Source organism: Ammospiza caudacuta, chromosome 9 (genome assembly GCF_027887145.1).
Source record: "Ammospiza caudacuta isolate bAmmCau1 chromosome 9, bAmmCau1.pri, whole genome shotgun sequence".
Taxonomy (NCBI): domain Eukaryota; kingdom Metazoa; phylum Chordata; class Aves; order Passeriformes; family Passerellidae; genus Ammospiza; species Ammospiza caudacuta.
Window position 1 is genome coordinate 39,100,311 of NC_080601.1, and position 20,685 is coordinate 39,120,995.

The 20,685-nt window shown below is 42.7% G+C and overlaps 1 protein-coding gene across 6 annotated transcripts in view; it reads left to right on the top strand.

The window, feature by feature from the left end:
- Positions 1-580: 580 nt before the first annotated feature.
- The window catches only part of ALDH18A1 (aldehyde dehydrogenase 18 family member A1), a 32,186-nt gene continuing 12,081 nt past the window's right edge, over positions 581-20,685 (top strand). Inside the window, exons 1-9 of one of the 6 annotated variants that reach the window (XM_058810229.1) lie at positions 581-931; positions 9,562-9,685; positions 11,916-12,133; positions 13,628-13,777; positions 13,856-13,960; positions 15,302-15,460; positions 16,010-16,100; positions 17,792-17,916; positions 20,284-20,428. In XM_058810229.1, coding sequence (XP_058666212.1) covers positions 9,592-9,685; positions 11,916-12,133; positions 13,628-13,777; positions 13,856-13,960; positions 15,302-15,460; positions 16,010-16,100; positions 17,792-17,916; positions 20,284-20,428 — 1,087 coding nt within the window. In that variant the 5' untranslated portion in view covers positions 581-931; positions 9,562-9,591. The other 5 variants (XM_058810231.1, XM_058810228.1, XM_058810225.1 and 2 more) reach the window with 5 other exon arrangements.

The following is a 20,685-nucleotide window of genomic DNA, read 5'->3' on the forward strand; positions in this document are numbered from 1 at the left end:
GCAGTGCTTGTGGGTTTAGAATCTGCAGTTTCCTATGGCAATGCATTTTCGTGTCTACTTTATCATGCTGTGTTTTTCCCCCCTGCCTGATCTGAAATAGCCTGTGTTGCAATTCAGTATCAGGCAACGTTATGACATTACCACACACAAGGCAGACTCATATGTCAGATGTACAGGAATGGAGTGTTTGTACACCATGTCAAAGGGCTGAGACAAAACTCTTTTTCTGCTGCTAGCATTCTAGCCAGAGCCATCTTTCCAACATCTCCCTTTTTTGAGGCAGTAAGTCTGTTTTTGCACTGTCCGAGTGGAGACGATCTTTTCTGGGTAATTTTTCAAGTCCTTTCCAAACATACCCCTCGTTTCTTTAGAAGACGTAATTTTAAATTTGAAAGCAGGAGCAATATTCGAAGCCAGGGGCGGGGCGGGTGGGGCCGGAAGCGGCGGGAGGCAGCGGGGAGCCGGGCCGCGCCGTGCGGAGCCGTGCGGGTGAGTGGGGCCGGGCCGGGCCGGGCTGGGCAGCGCCGGGCTGGGCTGGCCGCAGCGGCCTCGGTGGTGCCCGCAGCGGAGAAGGGCGCGGGGCCGCGGCTCGGCTCTGGCCCGCCGGGCGGGGCACGCCCCGGGAGCCTTGGCGGAGGGCCGGGCCGTGCTGGGGGCGGCCGCCGTCCGTCCGTGCTGGCGCTCCCTGCCGCGTGGGGAACCGGGAGCGGCTCCTGCGTGGCCCGTGACAGAAGGTTGAGGGCTCTGGCGGAAAGAAGTGAGCTCAGCCTGAGAACTGCCGGGGTGCGCCGCACACCGCCGATCTCCGGAGCCCGCAGGCTCTCCAGATTCGGGGTCGCTTTTTCTCGGCGGTCTCAGAGCGTCACTGCTGCGGGGAGTTACCGGCAGTGTGGAATTGCAGTTTGATCCCCAGCGAGCACCCGACGAATTGGTAAGAGCTGCGCGGGCCTCATCCATCCGGAGATCTGTGAGAGCACATCTGTTGCTCCTCTAGAGGTTTCTTTTTCCTTGCCAGAAAAGAAACCTTCTTGTGCCTACTTAAAAGATTCCTCCATGCCCAAAGAAAGTATTTAACCCCCCGCGACGCTTGCATGGCAGCTAACAGTCACTCCCTAGGTTTTGACCCAACTTTGCGATAAGCCTGTGTTCTTCACATACTGTTTCTTCACAGTACACAGAACAGGATCAGATTAGAGGTTTTTTTAAGAAACCTGATAGCTCTCTGGAAAGAGTAATCAAACTCTAGATAATGGAGACTTAAGCAAAGTTTAAATGGTTTACTAGAATTATTTGACGATTGTGTCCATATTATGAAGTCAAGAGTTTTAATTTTTTAATGAAAAGTAACTCAAATATTTCCATATGCTTATAAAAATTTTCCCCCTGCTTATGCCTATGCCGATGCTGTACCCTAAAACTGATGGATACTTCGACTGTTTACTTCTTCCCAGATTTGCTCTTGAGGATACTGAGAAGAAATTTACAAAGGGTTAAAATAAACTTTTCTTCTTTTCTTCTCTGTAGTAAACTATTTTTGTTTATTCACTTTGGAAACAGTATCGCCTGTTCCATATTTGTGTCAGTCCATATTTTTGGTTGTGTAAACTGCTTTGCTGGTTTATTTTTTTGCTGTATTTCCTTGCTCTTAAGCTACTGTTTTGTCATGATTGTCATAAAAATTGTGTTCAATAGCAAAGTAAGCATCTTTCAAGCTTAGCTTCAGTAATTGTTCAGCTGTTTTTATTGCACGTTGTTTTACTAGGAATACAAAATCAATGGTATTTTATGGATTTCTGCAGCATCTGGGGAAGAAAACATCTGAGAGTCACTGTGCATGATACTCTGAAAAGTCAGTTCAAGATGTAGTGGAAAAGAAAAAAGTAAATAGAATAATAGAAATTATCACTTAAGGTATGAAATGCAGAATAAAAGACCGTATTATGCCAGTATATTAATCCTTCATCCAAATTTGAGTGCTCTGTTCTCTACTGCCGTTCCGGACTCTCCCTTGGCTGGCATGTGGCACTGTGTTTGCACTAATCAAAGAGGTGGAGGAAGAGCAGTGGAGATCATTACATATATATGCAATAGCCTTGATATAAGGAAAGCAAGAGCATCCTATGCTGATGTCTTAATGGCAGTGTAGTCTAAGGAATTGCTGTGCTTCTCTCTTTCTGGTGCTAATATTGACTTGTATAGATGGGTGGGTCAGTTAGTCTCTGACCAGAGTATGACCATGATCAAGGTGTCTTGCTTGGGGACAGCTTTGCAGCTTTGATCAGAAGGTGGCAGGACAGGAATTGCAGCTTTGATCAGAAGGTGGCAAAAGTGGTTGTTCAGGGACAACTGGAGCATGACAGCAGATGGAGGAATGAGGAGGTAGTTGCACTGCAAGTCTGTAAAATCATCAGTCATATGAAGGTGAATAACCCCAGTCTCCACAAAGCTGGAAACTTGGAGAGTATTGTACTAGTTTTGATTGCTTTCTTGTCCTGTGCGTGTACTTTATCTGGGCATCTGAAAGACTGCTGTTCTATCTATGAGTTTGTTTTATTTTATTTGTTTACTTATGCTATGTCTGGCAATTGTACAACCTTCATTTGATGGATGTAAGGAAACTGGAGCAGAATGGGATGCTAGTTGTATCATCTTTATCTTAACAGCTGGTGCAACCTGATGTTTTACTCCTCAGTGCTCAAAACAGGTGACAGAAGAAAGTCGCAAGATTTAATTGAGGCAAGAGTAAAAAGATGTTAGGAAGAAGGAAATGCTTGAAAGATGCTAATTAATCCTATCTTGAGGTTTATTAGTGGTTTAATCATGCTTGATTAAATTAACCTATCCTTATGTTCCTCACTTAGAAAGTTTGATTAAAGCAGATACTCTATGATTTTTTCTTCTTTTTTTTGTCTTTAATTAGCTGGGGAATAAAATATTTGCACAGAGATGTACTCGTGTTTCTTGCAATTATGTCTGGGATGCAGGCAGGTGGACTGAAGCATGTGTGCCTACACATATGGTATTACCATTAGGTTAGTTCCATGCTTTTTCTTGAATATGGAGCTCTCTTTGGGATTACTGAAGGTTCACTACCTTTAACTGTCTGAAACTGCAGTTTTACATTGCTCACTTCTTAGTATGCTTGCAAAGTACACTAAGGTAAGTAACTGCTGACCACATAGGAAATTTAGGATTCCCTGCCACTAAAAAGGGTCCTTCAATAAAAACTGCTGGTTTCGTGTGGCAAATGAAAGTACTGATTTATTTTGTATGCATTTTCTCTTACCAATTCAATATCTATTCAAATATTTGAAAAAGCAGCTCTTCAGTATCTGCAATGGTTATGTGGAACCTGTTGCTTTTTATTTGGAAGCACATTTTATAGAAGTTGCACATGCTAAAAATTGGCCAGGTGAGCTTAAAATGAGAGCATTTCCATTTTTTTTTAGCTTTTTGAAATGAATCACAGAATATTCTGTGTTGGAAGGGACCTACAAGGATCAGCAAAGTCCTGAAAGGCTTGACTTAATATAGAAAAAAGGCTTGTCTTAATACAAGAAAAAATAAGTCTACTGTTGTGATATACCTTTGGTTACCATTCTAATTTTTTGTGAGTGACCAGCATTCTGGTGTTGTCATTTGATTTACTCTGCAATTGCTAATAATTGGAGTGGGGAAGAGGGGAGAGCAGGGCTTATATGCATTATGATGATTAAACCAAATTCCATTTCGGGAAAAGTAAAGATCTCCAAATAGTCTTCTGACAAAGACCTTATGAAGACCTTATTTTTGAGGTATGGTTTTTTTGTTTGCTTGGGGTTTTTGGGGGGAGAAGGATGGGGAGGATCTTATGGTTTTGATATTTTTTCTTCTTTTTAGCAGGAGCTGGGGGAGTTGTTTAATTTCCCTTGTTTGGAGAGAGTGATATGTTAATGTCAGATAATTGTGAATTTGATTTTCTGTTAATTCTTGAGACACTGAAGTTTTTCCAAATGTCTTGAACTCCACTTCCCACCACTTGAATATTCTACATTCTTTGTGAAATTTTCTCTGCAATTTTGAGACCTTCATTTAAGATTGTTACTTGATCCCAGAAGGTGATATTTACAATTTAAGAAAACAAAACAAAACTAAAAAATAAACAGCCCCTCAAATTAACAGAAATGGCCCACAGAACAACTCCTGTGCAACAATATGGGAATTTATACTGTTGGAATTTATTTGAATTCTAATAGGAATATAGCAGTGGTACTATAACATAGGTGAGGACAGGAAACAGTATAACTAGTGTCCGAGTTAAACTGGGGCATTACTGTGGATTTGGTCGTGTCTTTGAAGATGAGAAGCTGTAGATTTGTGCTTTCTACCCATTGCAGTGCTGAGTGCTTGAAGATGACACCGAGTTGGGCAGGAACGCTTGTCTGCTGTTGTGCAGGAAGGCTCTCCAGAAGGATCTGGACAGGCTGGATTGATGGGCCGTGGTACGAGGGCCCACAAGGTGAAGTGCTGGTCCCGCCCGTGGGTGACAGCAGGCCCATGGACTTCTCAAGGCCGGGGGAAGAATGACAAGAAAGGGCAGGGTGTGCTGGTCGACTGGCTGAATATGAGCCCGCAGGACAAAGAACACCAATGACATCTGGCTTGCATCAGCCAAGGTGTGGCCACATGCCCAGGGCAGTGACCACTGCCCTTCACTGGGCACTGGTGAGGCCTGCACCTTTAATCCTGAAGTCAGTTTTGGGGCTCTCCACTGTAAGAAGGACAGTGAGGGACTAGAGTGTGTCCAGAGAAGGGAATGGAGCAAGGGAAGGGTTTGAAGCACAAGTCTCATGAGGAGAAGCTGAGGTAGCTGAGGACGGTCAGCCTGCAGAAAAAGAAGGCCCGGGGGAAACCTTGCTCTGTGCCATCCTCCCTGACAGGAGGATGCAGCCAGGTGGGAGTCTGGCTCTGTTCCCCTGGAACCAGTGACAGGATGAGAGGAAATGGCCTCAAGAAGTGCCAAGGGAGGTTTAGGTTGGATATTAGGAAAAATGTCTTCACAGAAAGGGTGATCAGGCACTGCCGACCGTTGCTCACAGCAGTGATAGACTCGCCATCCCTGGAGGGATCTAAAGCACCAGGCAGTGCCCGTGGCAGCTGGCAGTGCTTTTCCTATCTGTGTAGGTGTGATGCTTAGGGTTGTATTAGGGCCACCACGGTTGCGGATTGGTTGCATCCAAGGGATGCAACTGCAGTTAGGGACGTGTCCAAAAGAGGACTGCAAAGATGGTGACAGGTCTCCAGAGAAAGCCATAGGAGGAGCTGTTGAGGGCTCTTAGCTTGCTCAATCTGGAGGAGTCTGAGGGGAGACATCATGGCACTCGGCAGCTTCCTCCCAAGGGGCAGTGGAGGGACAAGACAATGACCACTGCTCTCTGCGGCCAGTGACAGGACCTGAGGAAACCACTGGAGCTGTGTCAAGGGACATTTAGGCTGGACATCAGGAAAAGGTTCATCCCCTAGAGGCGGTCAGGCCCTGGTCATGGGCCCAACGCTGACAGAGCTCAAGAAGCATTTGGACGAGTCTCAGGCATGTGGTGTGATGATTGGAGCTGTCCTGTGCAGGGCCAGGAGCTGGACTTTGATGATCTCTGTGAGCCCTTCAGTGCTCAGGATATTCAATGGTTCTAAATTACCCCAATTCCCTTAATTTACAAGTGACTTCAAATGAGATATGGGAAGTAAGTGGAGAGCAAAGCCAGCACTCTTGCACTTGTGAAGAGCTTTGGGCTGCAGTGGAGAAAAGAAAGGATGTAAACGGTTTAAGGAGCTAAAGCCAGTCTCAGAAGATTGGCTGCAGATCCCTTTCATCTGCTGTGCACCAGACGGCAAACATGTGAGAGCAAGGAGAATCCAGGTTAAGGGAGGCCGCTGTGGGAGATGGCTCAGCAGCTTGTGCTTTGGGTGGGGCTGTCTGAACTAGTCTGGGGCTAGACTTAACAGTTGTTAATGCTGTAACTTACAAAGGCCAGGATTTTGTGCTGCAACGTGGAGTGGAGTTACATCATCTACCGCCGGCGCCGGGGGGAAGGAGCGCGGGCGGCTACGGCGGGGCGGCGCTCGGTGACGCGACGTGGCTGCGGCCGCGGCCGCGGATTGGCTGCGGCCGAGGCCGCTCCGGGCGGGGATTGGCTGCGGTGGGTCAGCGGGGCCGCGGCGGCGGGAGCGCGCCCGTGCGTGGCCGGGCTGCCTGCGCGTGCTGCTCGGCGGGCCCGCGGAGCCCGCGGGGTCCGAGAGCGCCGGGGAGAGCCCCGGGCCGCCGCTGCCTCCTCAGGGGGGCGCCCATGGCCCGGCCCTGCCCCGCCGCCGTACAGCCCCTCCTGTGCTGCGCAGCTCATTACAGGCTGGATCTGGCGGAGCGAACTAACGCCAGGCTCCTGCGGGTACTGCCTGTGAAGCGCTCGGAAGGGTTCCCAGGCCAGGACAAGGTGCTGCTCTGCCGCGCCAAGCAATACTGCCGTGACCGCGCTGCACTGCTGGGGTGCGTTCTTGAGAGAAAGGAATCGCATGGTGCTTGCTGCTCTGAATGCCGCTTCTCTGCGCCTTTGCCATCTGCAGAACCCGGTGAACCTATATGCAAGCTGCTCTAAATACCATTTATTTGAAATTTTCATTTATTTTAGTCAGTTCTTCTGAACTGGCTTCTCTCTGGGAATGTTTCTAGGGTTAAAGTTTGCAGGGAGAGCTTCAGATTTGGTTTTTTCCCCCCCCTTGCAGTTCGTAAGGTAATGAAGCGGTTTAAATAATAAAAGCTTCTGTATGTTACCGAAGACTTAAAATTTGTGTTGTGGGAAAGACTTCATAGAAATTGTGTGCATTTCCTTTGAACTTGTTTTATCTCTATTTCTGTGCTCAAGTGTTTCGCAAAATAGTTCTATCGATCAGAGTTTAACTTCCAGATTTTTTCACTTGCGGGATGTTTTAATGCTCAGATATTTGCCTTTATATCTAAATCTGTGAAAACAGCTTATTTAGTTTAGTCAATTTACTAAAAGTAATTGTGGACATGCTATGGCTCTGCAGCCAACAGACTGAACGAGCAGTGTTACAGACTCTGGTTTTCAAGACACAAATTTTAGAATTTGAGATCGCTGGTTGCTTTGGAGGGTAACTAAGTCTCTTTACACTGATCTGGAACAGCATCTAAATGTACTTTGCTACTTAACAGCTGTTTTTATGATAATAAGTACACGAGAAGTAGGTCATGGTATTGCTTTCTCTGAGCAATAATACAAGGATAACTTTCATTATTTAAAAAGGTAGTAGGAAAATTATATTTTTAAAGGTCACATTTGGAGACTAGTTTGGAAGAATTAGGTTCTTCTGGTAGTGGAAAAAAAAATTTAAGCTGATGCTAGGGGGAATACCTGAATAATGCATTTTGCTTTTTTTTATTGCTTCCTCCAAGTAAGGCAGGAAAGTTTTATTTTTCAAAAAAATGTTTTTAATTCTACACCTTTTTTTTTTTTTTGTCACTGAATCTTGGAACCCTTCCAGCTGTGGAAGTGGTGGAAATGTGAGTGGAATGGAAAATGAGGATTAAAATTAACTTTAAATCCTTGACTGAGTGAAAGGACAGAAGGAGTTTGTTAGCCTGAAAGAAAGGTTGTAGTTACATACCCTAAACTGCGTTCTGTCTGTGGTTTCAGGCACCATCCATTTCCATTTCACATACTGATACTTGCTGCTGTTTTAAACTCTGTTTTCTTGCTAACTTGCTGTCCTTACCTTGTCTCACAACCCGCTTTCAAAAACATGCTATATTTTATAATCTTTTTCCTTCAAAAGATCCACACTGACGCTCCTCACTCTTCATTGTCTGCCTGCTTTTAGCAAAGGTGTCTCCAGCAGACGGGAGACAGCCTTCCAGAAGGACAAGGTTGCTCTTAGTTGCAAGCAGCCTGTAGTGAGGCTGTGTAGTGGTTCTCAGCAGATCAGCAGGAGCAGCAAAGGAGATGGCACAGTTTGATCGGGCCAGTGTGGGTCTGTATTCTGTGACAGCGAATGCCGGGAGGTTATTACTGTAGCTGGAGCTGAAAGTCTGACTGGAGAGGTAAGAGGAGGTGTCTGGGGTTGAAACTTCAGGTGTTTCTGTCCTTTAAGGGGCATAGTCTGCAGAGGGAGCTGAAGGGGACTGGGCAGTTCCGCTCAGGGCGTTTGTTGTGGAAAGGGGTCTGGCTAAAGAACCTGCTGTTTGCCAGCTCGTGTCAGGAGTGCTGGATCTCTGAGACCCAGCTAAGACCCCCCAGAGAAGACAATGTCTAACAGAAGAGGTCAAGGTGAGCTTCAAGGTGGAAGGTTGAAACATGAATAGTGGGAATTGTGCAGCCCTTGAGGCAGGTGCATGAGGTGCCTGGTGAGGGTTCAGAGGGGGAAACCTTTGTCTAGGTACTACTGGTCCCCTGCTTTAAGCTTACCCTGTTACGAGAAGAGAACTTTGTGACAGCATTGCATGATCTGCTCAGAATCCTTTGTCTGCCTCATCCTGGAAATACAGAACTGTGAAGGACATTGCAGATTAATATTACTAGAGTGCCATGCAATGTAAGCTTTACTAGACAAAACAGGAGGAGCATTATGTGCTGGTGGCTGCCTTGTCTAATGTAGATGTGTATATTTTGGTAAGGATTTTAATGAGGGATAATAGTACCCTGATGCAGAGTAATGAGGCCTCTTCAAGGGTCCTCTTTTCAATGCTTCCTCTGTATCACAGTTTGTGCAGTTTTTTTACTTTATTTCAATGTTGCTGGAAAATGGATTGAAAGCAATGAAAGGAAGGAAAATTTTGTAAAAGGGGAAGGAGAGGTTTTGTGGTTTAAATACTGTCTGTCTGGGAGAACTGGGTTCTTCTTAATCTCATTTGTTTCCATGGTGAAACTGGATGCATTACTTGAACTTGACCTGTCATAAGAGATGGGTAATTGTATATCCCTTGGTTGCTGTGTACTTACTCTAGTGAACTTTAGAGTTAGAAGAATTCTGAGTGTTTAAAGGTTCAGTCAAGGGAAACTGATGCCAAGTGCTTGGAAATTTGTGTCTTTACTTGTAATCATGGATAAGTAATTTGATAGTGCTCAGGGAAAAGTGAATGAGCATATTTCCTGTATTGAATAGGGCTGAGATTCATGAAAAATCTAGTAAGATGCTCTGTTGTGAGGTGTACAGAGAAGTCTATATGATAGAACCTCTCTACTTCTATCTTTTTCTTCCAGGCTTCTCCATGATAAAAATATTACTTTTATCCATTGTAGGTACATTCACTAATAGTGGTTTCCCTTCTCAGGGAGCCATGCTTTATTCTTTACCTTTAATAAAGATCTGGCAGCAAGTAAGGAGGAGGGGCCTTCAGTTCTTCTATGTCATAGTCTGTGTGCAAATTCTGCAAAATGGAGAGTTGTCACAAGGAAATTGTATTAAGATGGTACAGGAAAAGAGGAGTTGGACTGAGGGAGGGGGCGAGGAGAGAAATATAGATGAAAAGTCATTGTTATTTAATCATCCTCCCTTCGTTTTAACTTGCAGATATCCTTGATTTGCAGAAGGCATCTCAAAATGTTGTGTCGAGCTGCTCTGAGCCCGCTTGTCCGTTCCCCTGGATGGTGCTTTGTCTCACCGCCACATGTCACCGCAGCCATTTCTCGTTTATGTATGTATGAGAGAAAGCACACATTCCTAAAACGTTGGTCAGTATGTGTCTGGGCATGCCTCTGCTCTTTCCTATGCTGGAAGGAAAACCACCTCATTAACATCATTGAAAACTTACAATCTCTGAAGTGAGCTGTAGTTGAAGCTCTACTTTCTCAATGTTACTTTCTCCCTTAACTCAGTAATATTCAGCTGGATGTCTGTGTATTTTTCATTCTGACGTACATTTCAAGGAAAAAATGTTGTAAAAGTAATGCTGCTGTATAAGTTCCTTATTTCAACCTCATACATTCCTGGAAAACAAGATCTGATTGTGTCTGCTCCTGCATTTTCAGTTGTCTTGAGTAAAGCAAAGGACAAAACTCAAATTTACTTGTATTAAATTCAAGTGGAAAGTGCATGCAGGTTTTATATAGTTTAAATACATAGGTGCCCTGTTAATAGTTCTTCCCTGAAAACCTCATTTAAGAGAACCATTAAATGTCTACTTGATTAATGGTCTGAAATATGGAAGGTAAGGATAGATAAACTCTATTAGATCAAGAGAGTAGCTGTTTACCATTGCATGCAAGAATTATTTCCCACTGGTCTATCTGCTAATAGTTTTCCTTTATTAATAACTATATGAATTGGATATTAAAATCTTGAAACTTCTAAACTTTTTATTTATGAGCTACAGCTCTGTTGACTTCTGTATTTGTAACATTTCTAAGTATTCCTCATTTTCTGAAGTCAGTAATTTTCACAGTGCTACCTATGAGGAGTTTGTTCCCAAGTATTGGTAGTATCCAGCAGTGGAGCGACTCCTGTCACTTCATCAGTTGTGGTCTAAAGCTGGAGTCATCATTTATGACAGGGATTTTTTTTTGTTCTCCACTGTTTTCTGTTTGTTCTCCACATTTTTTCCTGTTCTGTTCCACTTGTGTGTTTTGAAATTCTGCTTCTTTACTCCTGAGAAGCAAGCCTTGTGCAGGCTACACAGTGAAGGATCTGCAGTACTGAAGTATGTTTCATGTGTGTCCCTTTATTAAGGAAGTGAAACTGTTGACAGGTATGGGATATAAAAACTGGAATCCCTTTAAGCCTACTTGTCCAAAACCTGGACTGGATGGCTATGTCAGTTCCTTCCTAATTGCATGTGGAGCAAATTAATGGACTTGCATCTCCATAAATGTTCTACATGTGTAACATGGGAGACAATTTCACACCTCAGTACAGTGTAAAATGACTAAAAGACTTATGTAGATTTATGTGGCCGTAGAACAAGAGTAATGATTAGGACTTTAGTGAGGATAAATTGAATTCTCTGCTTGTTCTAGAGCTGTGGTCTTTTCCTTTATTTTTCTTTGAAAAAGTAAAGGGTTTCTTTTCAGATACTAGTTAGCTCTCAACAGCTACCTTCTTGGAACCTTCTAAACCCTGAAGCCAAGAGAACTGGAAGTCCTTTCTGATTATACTGTGTAGGTTAGGCAAATGCGAAATAGCAGTACTAAATAGTAGAGTGTAATGTTCACTGACTTGTAAAGATGCCTCTTCATCTTCAGATGATACATTAATTAGGATTGACTAGAATAGAATAGTTAGTTGTAAGACACTTAGAGTGGTCAGCTAGTCCCACAGCCTGATGCCTCAGGACTGCCCAAAGCTAAAGCACACTCTGGGCATTGTCCAAATGCCTCCTGAGCATTGACAGGCTTGGAGCACAAACACATCTTCAAGAGGCCTGTTCAAGGGCTTGAACGACACCATGTCACCATGGGACTTGGAATTCATATATCTGTCATGCCCCTTCATTTTCGCTAGTTAAGCAATGTGCAAAAATACCTGGCTTAGAGATTTTGTAAAAGCTATGTTTCTTTTCTAAAAATCAGGCTTTCTATGCTACTTCAGACAGGAAAACTCTCTGAAGCTGTTATCTAATGAGGCAAGGCAAAGTAGATTGTTTTTAAAACTAGTCCTTGAGATGTGAGCTATATAGGCTCTTTTACAGTGTCTTTTAGTTTGGTCTTCTAGATTCCCAGAGTCAGAGCTCTGTGTTGCATGGGATATTGCCTTCTATACCTTAGGAATGGTTAATGCTGCTCTGATACTCCTGTTTCTCACTTTGTTTCAGTGAATTAAAGGCTACCTTCTCATTCTCAGTTACAGGGAAGTTTATTGTGAAGGGTCAAAAGTCTCAGTGAAACACTTAAAACTGGTTTGGTTTTTTTTATTTCTTTCTCTGTCCACAGATCTCCCTTGCCAAAGATTAAGGAATGAATCCATCCGTTGTTGGAGCAACATTCCATTTATCACCGTGCCACTCAGCCGTGCACATGGAAAATCGTTTGCTCACCGCAGTGAGCTGAAGCATGCAAAACGGATTGTAGTAAAGCTGGGTAGTGCTGTTGTTACTCGAGGGGATGAGTGTGGCTTGGCCCTTGGGAGGCTGGCTTCTATTGTAGAGCAGGTAATTCCGAGCGTTTGTGTTTACTTCAGGTATTCAGTGATTGTTGGATGCTACAGGAGATTGTAGTAAACCATCATAAAATATTGATACTCTTTAAAACAATGTGTTAGCCTTTCCCTTTTCAACCCCTTATGCTGCAGTACTATAGACCATGTAACTCAGTAAATTGTTTTTTGAAGGTGTGGTGGGTTGATCCTGACTATCAGCTAAGCATCCACACAGATTCTTGTTTGCTCCCCTCACCTGTTCCCACCACCAGTGGGATTGGAAAGAAAACAGGAATAGCAAAAGTAAGAAAACTCATGGGTTGAAATAAAGATTTAATAAGTCAAGGAGAGGGGAAAAGAAATCTGTGATAGCAATCGCTGCCTCACACAAGCAGACCAATGCCCTGCTAGTTCTTGAGTCATGGCCACGTTGGAAGATAACCTCCTGCATCTTGCTGTTCTGCAACTCTATTACTGTGTGTGACATTATATGATGTGAGGAGTCCCTTTGGCCAGTGTAAGTTAGCTGTCTCAAATGTGTCCTGTCTGAACTTTGTGTCCAGCTGCTACCTTACCTGCTGGGATCGAACATAGTGGAACAAGGAAAGCCTTGATGACGGTGCTAATGCTGCTCCTCATGGAGGAAAGATGAGGCTTTGATGCTGTGCAAGCACTATTTAGCAATAGGCAAAACATTGGAATGTTACCAAAACTGTTTTAGAACTGAAATCTGAAACACAGTATCATACAGACCCCTGTAAAGAACGTTAACTCCATCTTGGCCAAACCCAGTATAGAGGGAGAAATTTGCACAGTGATAATTTTGTGCAATAAGTAAGACATGGGGCACTAGTTGTCTGTAGTGGGAAGGTGGCACTGAAGGATGTGAACTCTGCAAAATGAGTCAACCCTTCTTGATCACCTGAGCATTAGCAGAGTTCCTCCAAAGAAAAGCCTGAAACCTCATTACTTGTAGGAAAAACTGATGGGATCAATTCGTGTATTTCTTCTCCAAAATGAAAGGATTATCTTGGTGAGCACTGAACATGTCCTTTCTGGGAAGTAAAGTTAAGTTAATACATGTAACTCATGTAAGATATTTAGCTTTGGGGCTTTGAAAGGAATCTGGTCTGATAAATGTAAGGAGGAAGTAATCAAAAGCTTTACTATTGGAAGTTGGCCTCTTCACTTCTAGAATTCAGTTACTGTATAATGGTAGCTTTGGGAATGGAGGGATTCAAGTATTTTTCTGTCACAAAAGCTGGTCTTGTGAAAAGAAGGTTTGTAAGAAGTTATAGATTGCATGCAATCCTTGGCATAGCTTCCAAGTGGCTGGGAAAGTGTGTAGAAGTATCATGAAGGGCGATTGCCTTGCTTTGCACATCCATAGAGAAATCAAAATCCTTGTGTCAGCAGGAATTGGTGAGCACAAGGTTATAGTAGCCAGGACTGTTTTGCTCTCACTGATCATATGCCAGGCACTGTTTCTTATTTCCTGTACTTACAGGTCTCAATGCTGCAAAATCAGGGCCGAGAGATGATGATTGTCACCAGTGGGGCTGTAGCTTTTGGAAAGCAGCGGTTGCGTCATGAGATACTGCTTTCTCAGAGTGTGAGACAAGCACTTCATTCAGGCCAGAGTCAGCTAAAAGATATGGTGAGAGGCTGGTGGCACTCCTGCTTTTCCCTGACTGTTGGGTACTGCCTGTTCAACAGCTGCTCTTTGTCTTTGTAGGCTATTCCGGTCTTGGAGGCCCGAGCCTGTGCAGCAGCTGGGCAGAGTGGATTAATGGCTCTGTATGAGGCCATGTTTACACAGTACAGCATCTGTGCAGCTCAAGTAAGGCACTCCTTCTTTCCTAGATTGACTTGATGCTTTTGGACCTTATTGTTGTCACATAAATGGTAGTATACGAGAGTGCCTTGCTAAATATTTTGGAAACTGAGTTATCTATTATTAAGACAAAATGAATATGCTTTTTCTTTTTGGAGTTCAGGTGTGTCCTGCTCTTTTATAGGCAGGGAGGATCTGTTAAGATCTCTTCACAAAACCTGAAGTTGATGGTCCAAAGGGAGGGTTTAAAAACTACAAGTGGCTAAACTGCAATGCCTTCTGTAAAGCTGACAGAAGTACATATCCACACTTCAGATCTTGCTGTCCATCTCCTCTTGGAACCTTTCCGACTTATGGATGATGTATCCCTGGCCTGGGTCTTATACTGAAGGCTGCAAGTTGAATTACTCTTGTATCACTTGAATTACTCTTAAACAGGCTTTGCGTATCTTAGATACTCTGAAAATGCAGAATTGCTTTAACTGTAAGGCCTTATTTGTTTAGACACTTCTAACAAATTTAGGAGCCTAGTATGATGTTTTCTTGGAGGAACTCCTTACTGTAATATGGTAGAGCCAATATGTCCAAATTGTTTATAACATAGCTAAAAATCATGATAGGTCATGCTGGATTGTAATCTTGTTCAAATCTGTAGATAACCATCATTCCTTTGATATAAAATAATTCATTGCCCATGCCAAAAAGCTTAGCATACACATTGATTCCAAGTGCTATTGTACATTTGAGTGGTGGAGTTGTTTGCTTAGTTCTCAAATGTCCAACGACAGAGTAAAAACAAAAAATAAATCTCTCCAGAGCAGACATTGAGGGTGTTTTTTGTCTTAAAACAAAAAACAACCAAAAGAAAGCGGTGCTATCTACATGCAGGAGGCAAGATTATTTCAGAAGAGCAAGTGAGTTCTAGTGAGTGGAAGTTTTGATATAGAGCACCCCTTCTGCTCGCTACAAGTAGGAGTATTAAAAAGGGAGGAAAAACTGGAAAGGCAGCACCTTGAGCAATCTCAAAATTGAATTGTCCACGGCCTTAGTAGTTATCATGAGCATCTATGTTCAATCTTGTTTTCCAAGTTCATTCTTGGAACGTGTGACCTACCAGCTTGAGATAGGCTATTACAGACTTCAGTGGAATTCAGCTTCAGCTCATATTGTGGAAAGAATATTTCTCACTTTTATTCTATATCTTTTAAATGTGGGGCTTTTGTTTCTGTATGTTTCTGTAGTGACCCAAAAGGCATGACTGCTCTGTTATGACATGTAAATACATAGGTTTATATGATGTTCTTACAGGAAAGGTGGTAGGCTAAATAGTTTCTTTTTTCCTCTTAGATTTTAGTCACCAATCTGGATTTCCACGATGAGCAGAAGCGTCGCAACTTAAATGGAACATTACATGAGCTTTTAAGGATGAATATTGTCCCTATAATTAACACTAACGATGCAGTTGTTCCACCTCCAGAGCCAAACAGTGATCTGCAGGGGGTAAATGTGGGTAAAGTATTGCAATGGAGGGGGGTCCTGCTTGCAGATGGTGCAGCACTGATGTGTACTTGACTAATGCCATAACAGGGGACTCTGAAGTCTGCAGCAGAGAAACAAAGATACAGAATTAGTATGTGGACAGAGAGTGCTGGAAAACTCTCTGTATTTGGCATGATACAGTGTTGTGGGGTGAAACCACGGCAAATATTGTCTGCTTTACCAAAAGCAAGCATGCCTCTTCAGCACTCCTTCTTAAAACAGCGTCAGTTAGTTTTTAGTAAAACAGTTGTCAGTTAGACAGGGCCTCTTGCCCTGTCACTGGGCACCAAGGTGGAGAAATGGAAGTACTGATGACACTGCTTCTCATTTGGATACCACTTTACTGAAGCATATGTACTTTCACACAAAAATCACCTTTGAAGTTTCCAGTGGGTGTGAAAAAAGTAGCACAGAAGGACTTGTTAGTACTGAGGTAAATTGCTTTTTTATGTTGGCACCAAATACTTCTTAGTTCCTCACACTATTCACTGCTTCTGATATGCATGTGTATTGCAGGTAATTAGTGTGAAGGATAATGACAGTCTGGCAGCACGACTGGCTGTGGAAATGAAAACCGATCTCCTGATTGTACTTTCAGATGTGGAAGGTTAGTGAGTAATTTCTTTTATTTCTGATTTTAGTGAAACGCGTCAGATTGTCAAACCAACCTCTTTTCCAGTTTTACTTATCTCTTCAGTTCATCTGTTTTTCAAGGACAATTGCAATGTACTACAATAACTCCTTAAGGCCTATACCCAGTGTTGATGCTGTGGCATCAACATTGGGTAAAGGCCTTAAGGAGTTATTGTAGTACGTTGCAAACCAAACACTGACTGACACACTGTTGAATCTGAGTGGGTGAGAATGCATGTGAACCTGAGACCTGTTCCAGATCCCAGAGTACCACATGTACTATGGTACTTCTGATAGCTTCTCAGAGTTGTATGATAGTCAGGAATAGTATGCAGGATAAAAGCTATGTGTCTTGAATCAGGAGTATAAACCAAATACTATTCTACAATAGTTTTTTTCTTCTGACAGCAGGTTCTGTCAGTGAATTATCAGTGTATAGCAAGTCGTGGTCATTGTTTTCCAGGTACCTGGGTCTTGCTAGCTTTTTCTGTCTCTCTTACTTTTGACTTACACTGCTCTAGTCTTCTGAGCTGTGGTGTTGTGACATAAGCCTGTCACCTATGGATGTTGAACTTCCTGTTCTAGAGAGAGGCAGGTAATGGGTACAGTTTCAGGTCAATGCAGTCCAGGTCACCTTTAGTCACATATTCTTTTCATCTTCTCCAGATGGATTTCTTTCAGTAGATCCTGGCCTTCAGCACATGCGTGTGGCCCTGAGGAGGAAAGAGGTGTCTTTCCATAAGCACTGTTTCTTTTAGCAGATGCAGCTGGGTTTCATTCTAGTCTAGCTGGTTAATTCTGTTCTACCTGGTTGATCCTGGTCAAAATGACTGTCTTAGAACTCAGAAATAGTCAAAAGAGTTTGTAAAAAAAACCCAAACCAGCCCACCTCTCCTCCAAGCTTATTAATTCAATGTGACAGCTTGTTTATGGAGAGATGTCCTCTACTTCCCATGCTATCAAGGATGCACACAGACAGACTGCACGTGTGCTCTCTAGTTTGTTGTGGCAATATTTGTGCACATAGCATTTCTGGGAAGTGTAGTGGTAGAGCTGAAGTTTAATATGTTGGGTAAATCAAAGTGTCATTCAATTCCAAGCGTAGTGACATTAAATTACTTGATTTTAAAAAATGCTAATAAGAGCATGTCTCTGTATTGTTGTTTCTTCTTAGTAGAATTGAATAGTTATCCTTTTTACGTGTTTCTGAATTGCTTGTTTTCTCACTGTGCAATCCACCTTTCAAGAATATTGTCTGAGTGTTTGATGAGGAGGACTATTCTTTGCCAGTTCGGTTTAGGGTTTGTAAGTTCAGTTGAGGTGTGTGTAAGGCCCGATTTTGAACATCTGAAAGCTGCAAACTGTCTCAAACCTCAACCAAATGTCATTACCTTCCAGCTTGCTTGCTGCTATTCAGCATATGGGCTTTTGGCTTCTTATTTTTAGGTCTTCAATAAACCTATACCTTTTGGGTCTGCCAGTTAAGAATTTTATGCTTTGAGTCCCATGACAAGAAGGATTCAGTGGAAGTTTTCAGTCCTATAAAGCAGAACACAGCTTTTTATCCTCATGTTGGTTGCTTTTGTTGTTTTCTCTTTTTTTCCTTTTTTCATGGGTGAGCTTTCCACATGAAGGTATATAACTGATTTGTATGATTTATTTCAGGACTCTTTGACAGCCCTCCAGGGTCTGATGACGCAAAGCTTATTGACATATTCTACCCAGGAGATCAGCAGTCCGTAACATTTGGAACCAAATCCCGAGTGGGAATGGGTGGCATGGAAGCCAAGGTAGAAATATGGAATAATTACTTCACAATTGGGAAGGAGAGGGAGCTACATGAGATGGCTGTGCTTTGTGCTGCTGGATGGATCTTGTGCTTCAGATGGATCTTGGCAGGTTGCAGGAATGGGCAGGCAGGAACCTTAGGATTCAATAAAAGGAAATGCTGAGTCTTATGCCTAGGGACACTGGTATGAGCTGGAGAACTGACTGCCTTTCACTGCAGGTTCAGTGAAAAGGGCATAGGGATCCTGGTAGACCCCACATGGGATGTACACCAGCAATATGGCCTTTGGGCAAAGCAAGCTAACCAGGGTTGTATGGAAAAGAACACAGCCAGCAGGTCGAGGAAAATTATTACTTTCATCTACTCAGCACTAGTGAAACCACATCTGTAGAGTTGTGTGTGGTTCTAGATACTGCAGTACAGGAAGGGCATGGCATGCTACAGTGAAACCAGCAGAGAGACATGAATATGATTAAAGAGTTGGAGCACTGTCACACTAAGAGAGGCTGAGAGCTAGGATGGTTTACACTGGAAAAGAGAAGGTTTGGCTAGAAGTAACTGAGGGAAGAGTTTACGGAAGGCAGAACAAGATTCTTCTTGGTGGTATCCAGGGAACAGACAAGAGGCCATGGGCTCAGAATGAAATACAAGTGAATAAACTGAAATGTGAGAATTTTACAATGAGGTTGCTGAAGCACTGGAGCAGGTTGCCAAGAGAACTTGTGGATTCTCTATTTGGAGATGTTCAAAACCTGGCTGGATGATGCTTGCTCTAGTTGACCCTGCTGTGAGCAGGCAGTTGGACTATATGATTTCCAGGGATCCTTTCCAGCCTCAACTATTTTTTGAGTACCCTGAAATGGTATGTGGATTCCTTTTGCTTTTCTTGTAGGTCAGTGTGAATTGAAAAGAGCAAGTAAAGAATTACACTCAAGTAGATTTTAAAAGGTGACATTTGGATCTGTATTTTTGTGGTTTAGAGTCCGTCTCAATTCTTTCATGTGTGATAATTCAAAGACTTTGGGAATCTCTGTCTCTTAAATGTGATATGGTACCTCCCTCTCCTTTCTGAGTTTGTACAATGTACTGTTTGCTTCTGAAGGATATATTGGTGGAGACCAAGGTACTTCAGTTTTTGAGCGCAAGATTAGTAGAGGTGGGAGGGCTAATGGGTTTTAGTCCTGTGTACAGTCAAGTGGTCTCAGTATTCATTGCTGTGAGTAGATAAACATGGGTGTGTTTGACTGCAGCATATGTCTCTCATGAGGCTGAGATATGCACTGCTGTAGTATTAATTGCTGCAGGTTTCCCTGGGACGTATCTCAAAGTTGTCTGTAAAAACCAAAGCAGATCTTGACTAAGCAGGAAAAGACCAAAGTAAAATTCTTCACCAGTTATGTTGTTGATTATTCCCTTTTCTGAACGCTTAGGTATCAGAGCATGGGCTGGAAGGTGTCAAAAAGAGGAGGCATTTGTAACTATGGAATGTACAAAGCTTATTCAGGAATGACTTTCTTTTATCTGGCTTGTAGGATAGTTCAGATAATTCCAGGTATTGAAGGTAAAGCTGCCAAGGTTAGAGAGTACTTTATTGTGGAAGTACTAATCTGTAAAAGTTACTTGGTGTCTTTTGAGTCACATAGAGGCAAATCTTGATGCAGATGTTGTAACAAAAATTTACTACAGTTGAGAATGTAGGAGACATTTTTGGAAAACTGTAGCATCAATAATAGAAAACAGTGGCTCAAAGAACAAATCTTGTTTTTTAGTGTGAAATTTGAGCAATAATGAAGTGGCTGATGATCTTTTGGTAGCTGAGTTTGATGGAATAGGCCTATCTTACATTTGTGTCTCATAGTGACTGTGGACTGTAATACCAAATTTTAGAATCGTATTAGGAAAGCATAGAAGTGAGTAAGCAGAGAAGCTTTTGCAATTAAATAAATGACACATAGTTAAATATAAGTAGTGGATAATATTGCCCATATTGGCAAATACTTGACTGGGAAAATAAATGAAGGAAATCACTGGCAGTACCTCTTCAGCAGATAGCATCTGGGATTTGAGAGAAATAATATTCTGCTCAAAAATGTGCAAAGAGGCTAATCTTAGGACCAGTCAGTACACAGGGATTTCAAAGGACCCTTACTAATGAGCTAATAATTATGCAAACTTAGCATACTGTAGAAGGATTAAGCAAATATCAGTATTCCAGCACTGAAGTTCAGAGATTCCCAAAGTGTGTTGAATGCTCTTTGAAAGCATAAGTGATCAATCTGGCCATCAGAATGGACCAAGAACTCTTGTTGAGAGCGGTGATTGAAATAACCAGTGGATCTCTTGCAACTGGCTCTGTCCTTTCCTGTAGGTGAAAGCAGCTCTGTGGGCCCTGCAAGGAGGCACTTCAGTAGTGATTGCAAATGGAACTCACCCAAAGATCTCAGGTCATGTCATCACAGATATTGTAGAAGGGAAAAAAGTAGGAACCTTTTTTTCAGAGGTAAAACCTGCAGGTGAGTACAGAGTTAATGTGTACTTTGAAGTTGTGGAGATTTCCTGAAAAATTAGAGTTAAAATTTGTCTAGAGCTGTGCAATAACTAGAAAACCACTCTCTGTTTGCAAAATGGATTTTGAAAGATATTTTCTGAAGTAGGGGTAGAAACTGCTGAATTCCCTGCTCTTCTTCCCTCCAGCTGATAAAGTGGTACATCAGACTTGCATTTGAAGAATTCAGTGAGTAGAGTAGAAGTTTTGCCTTTTTTAGTCTTA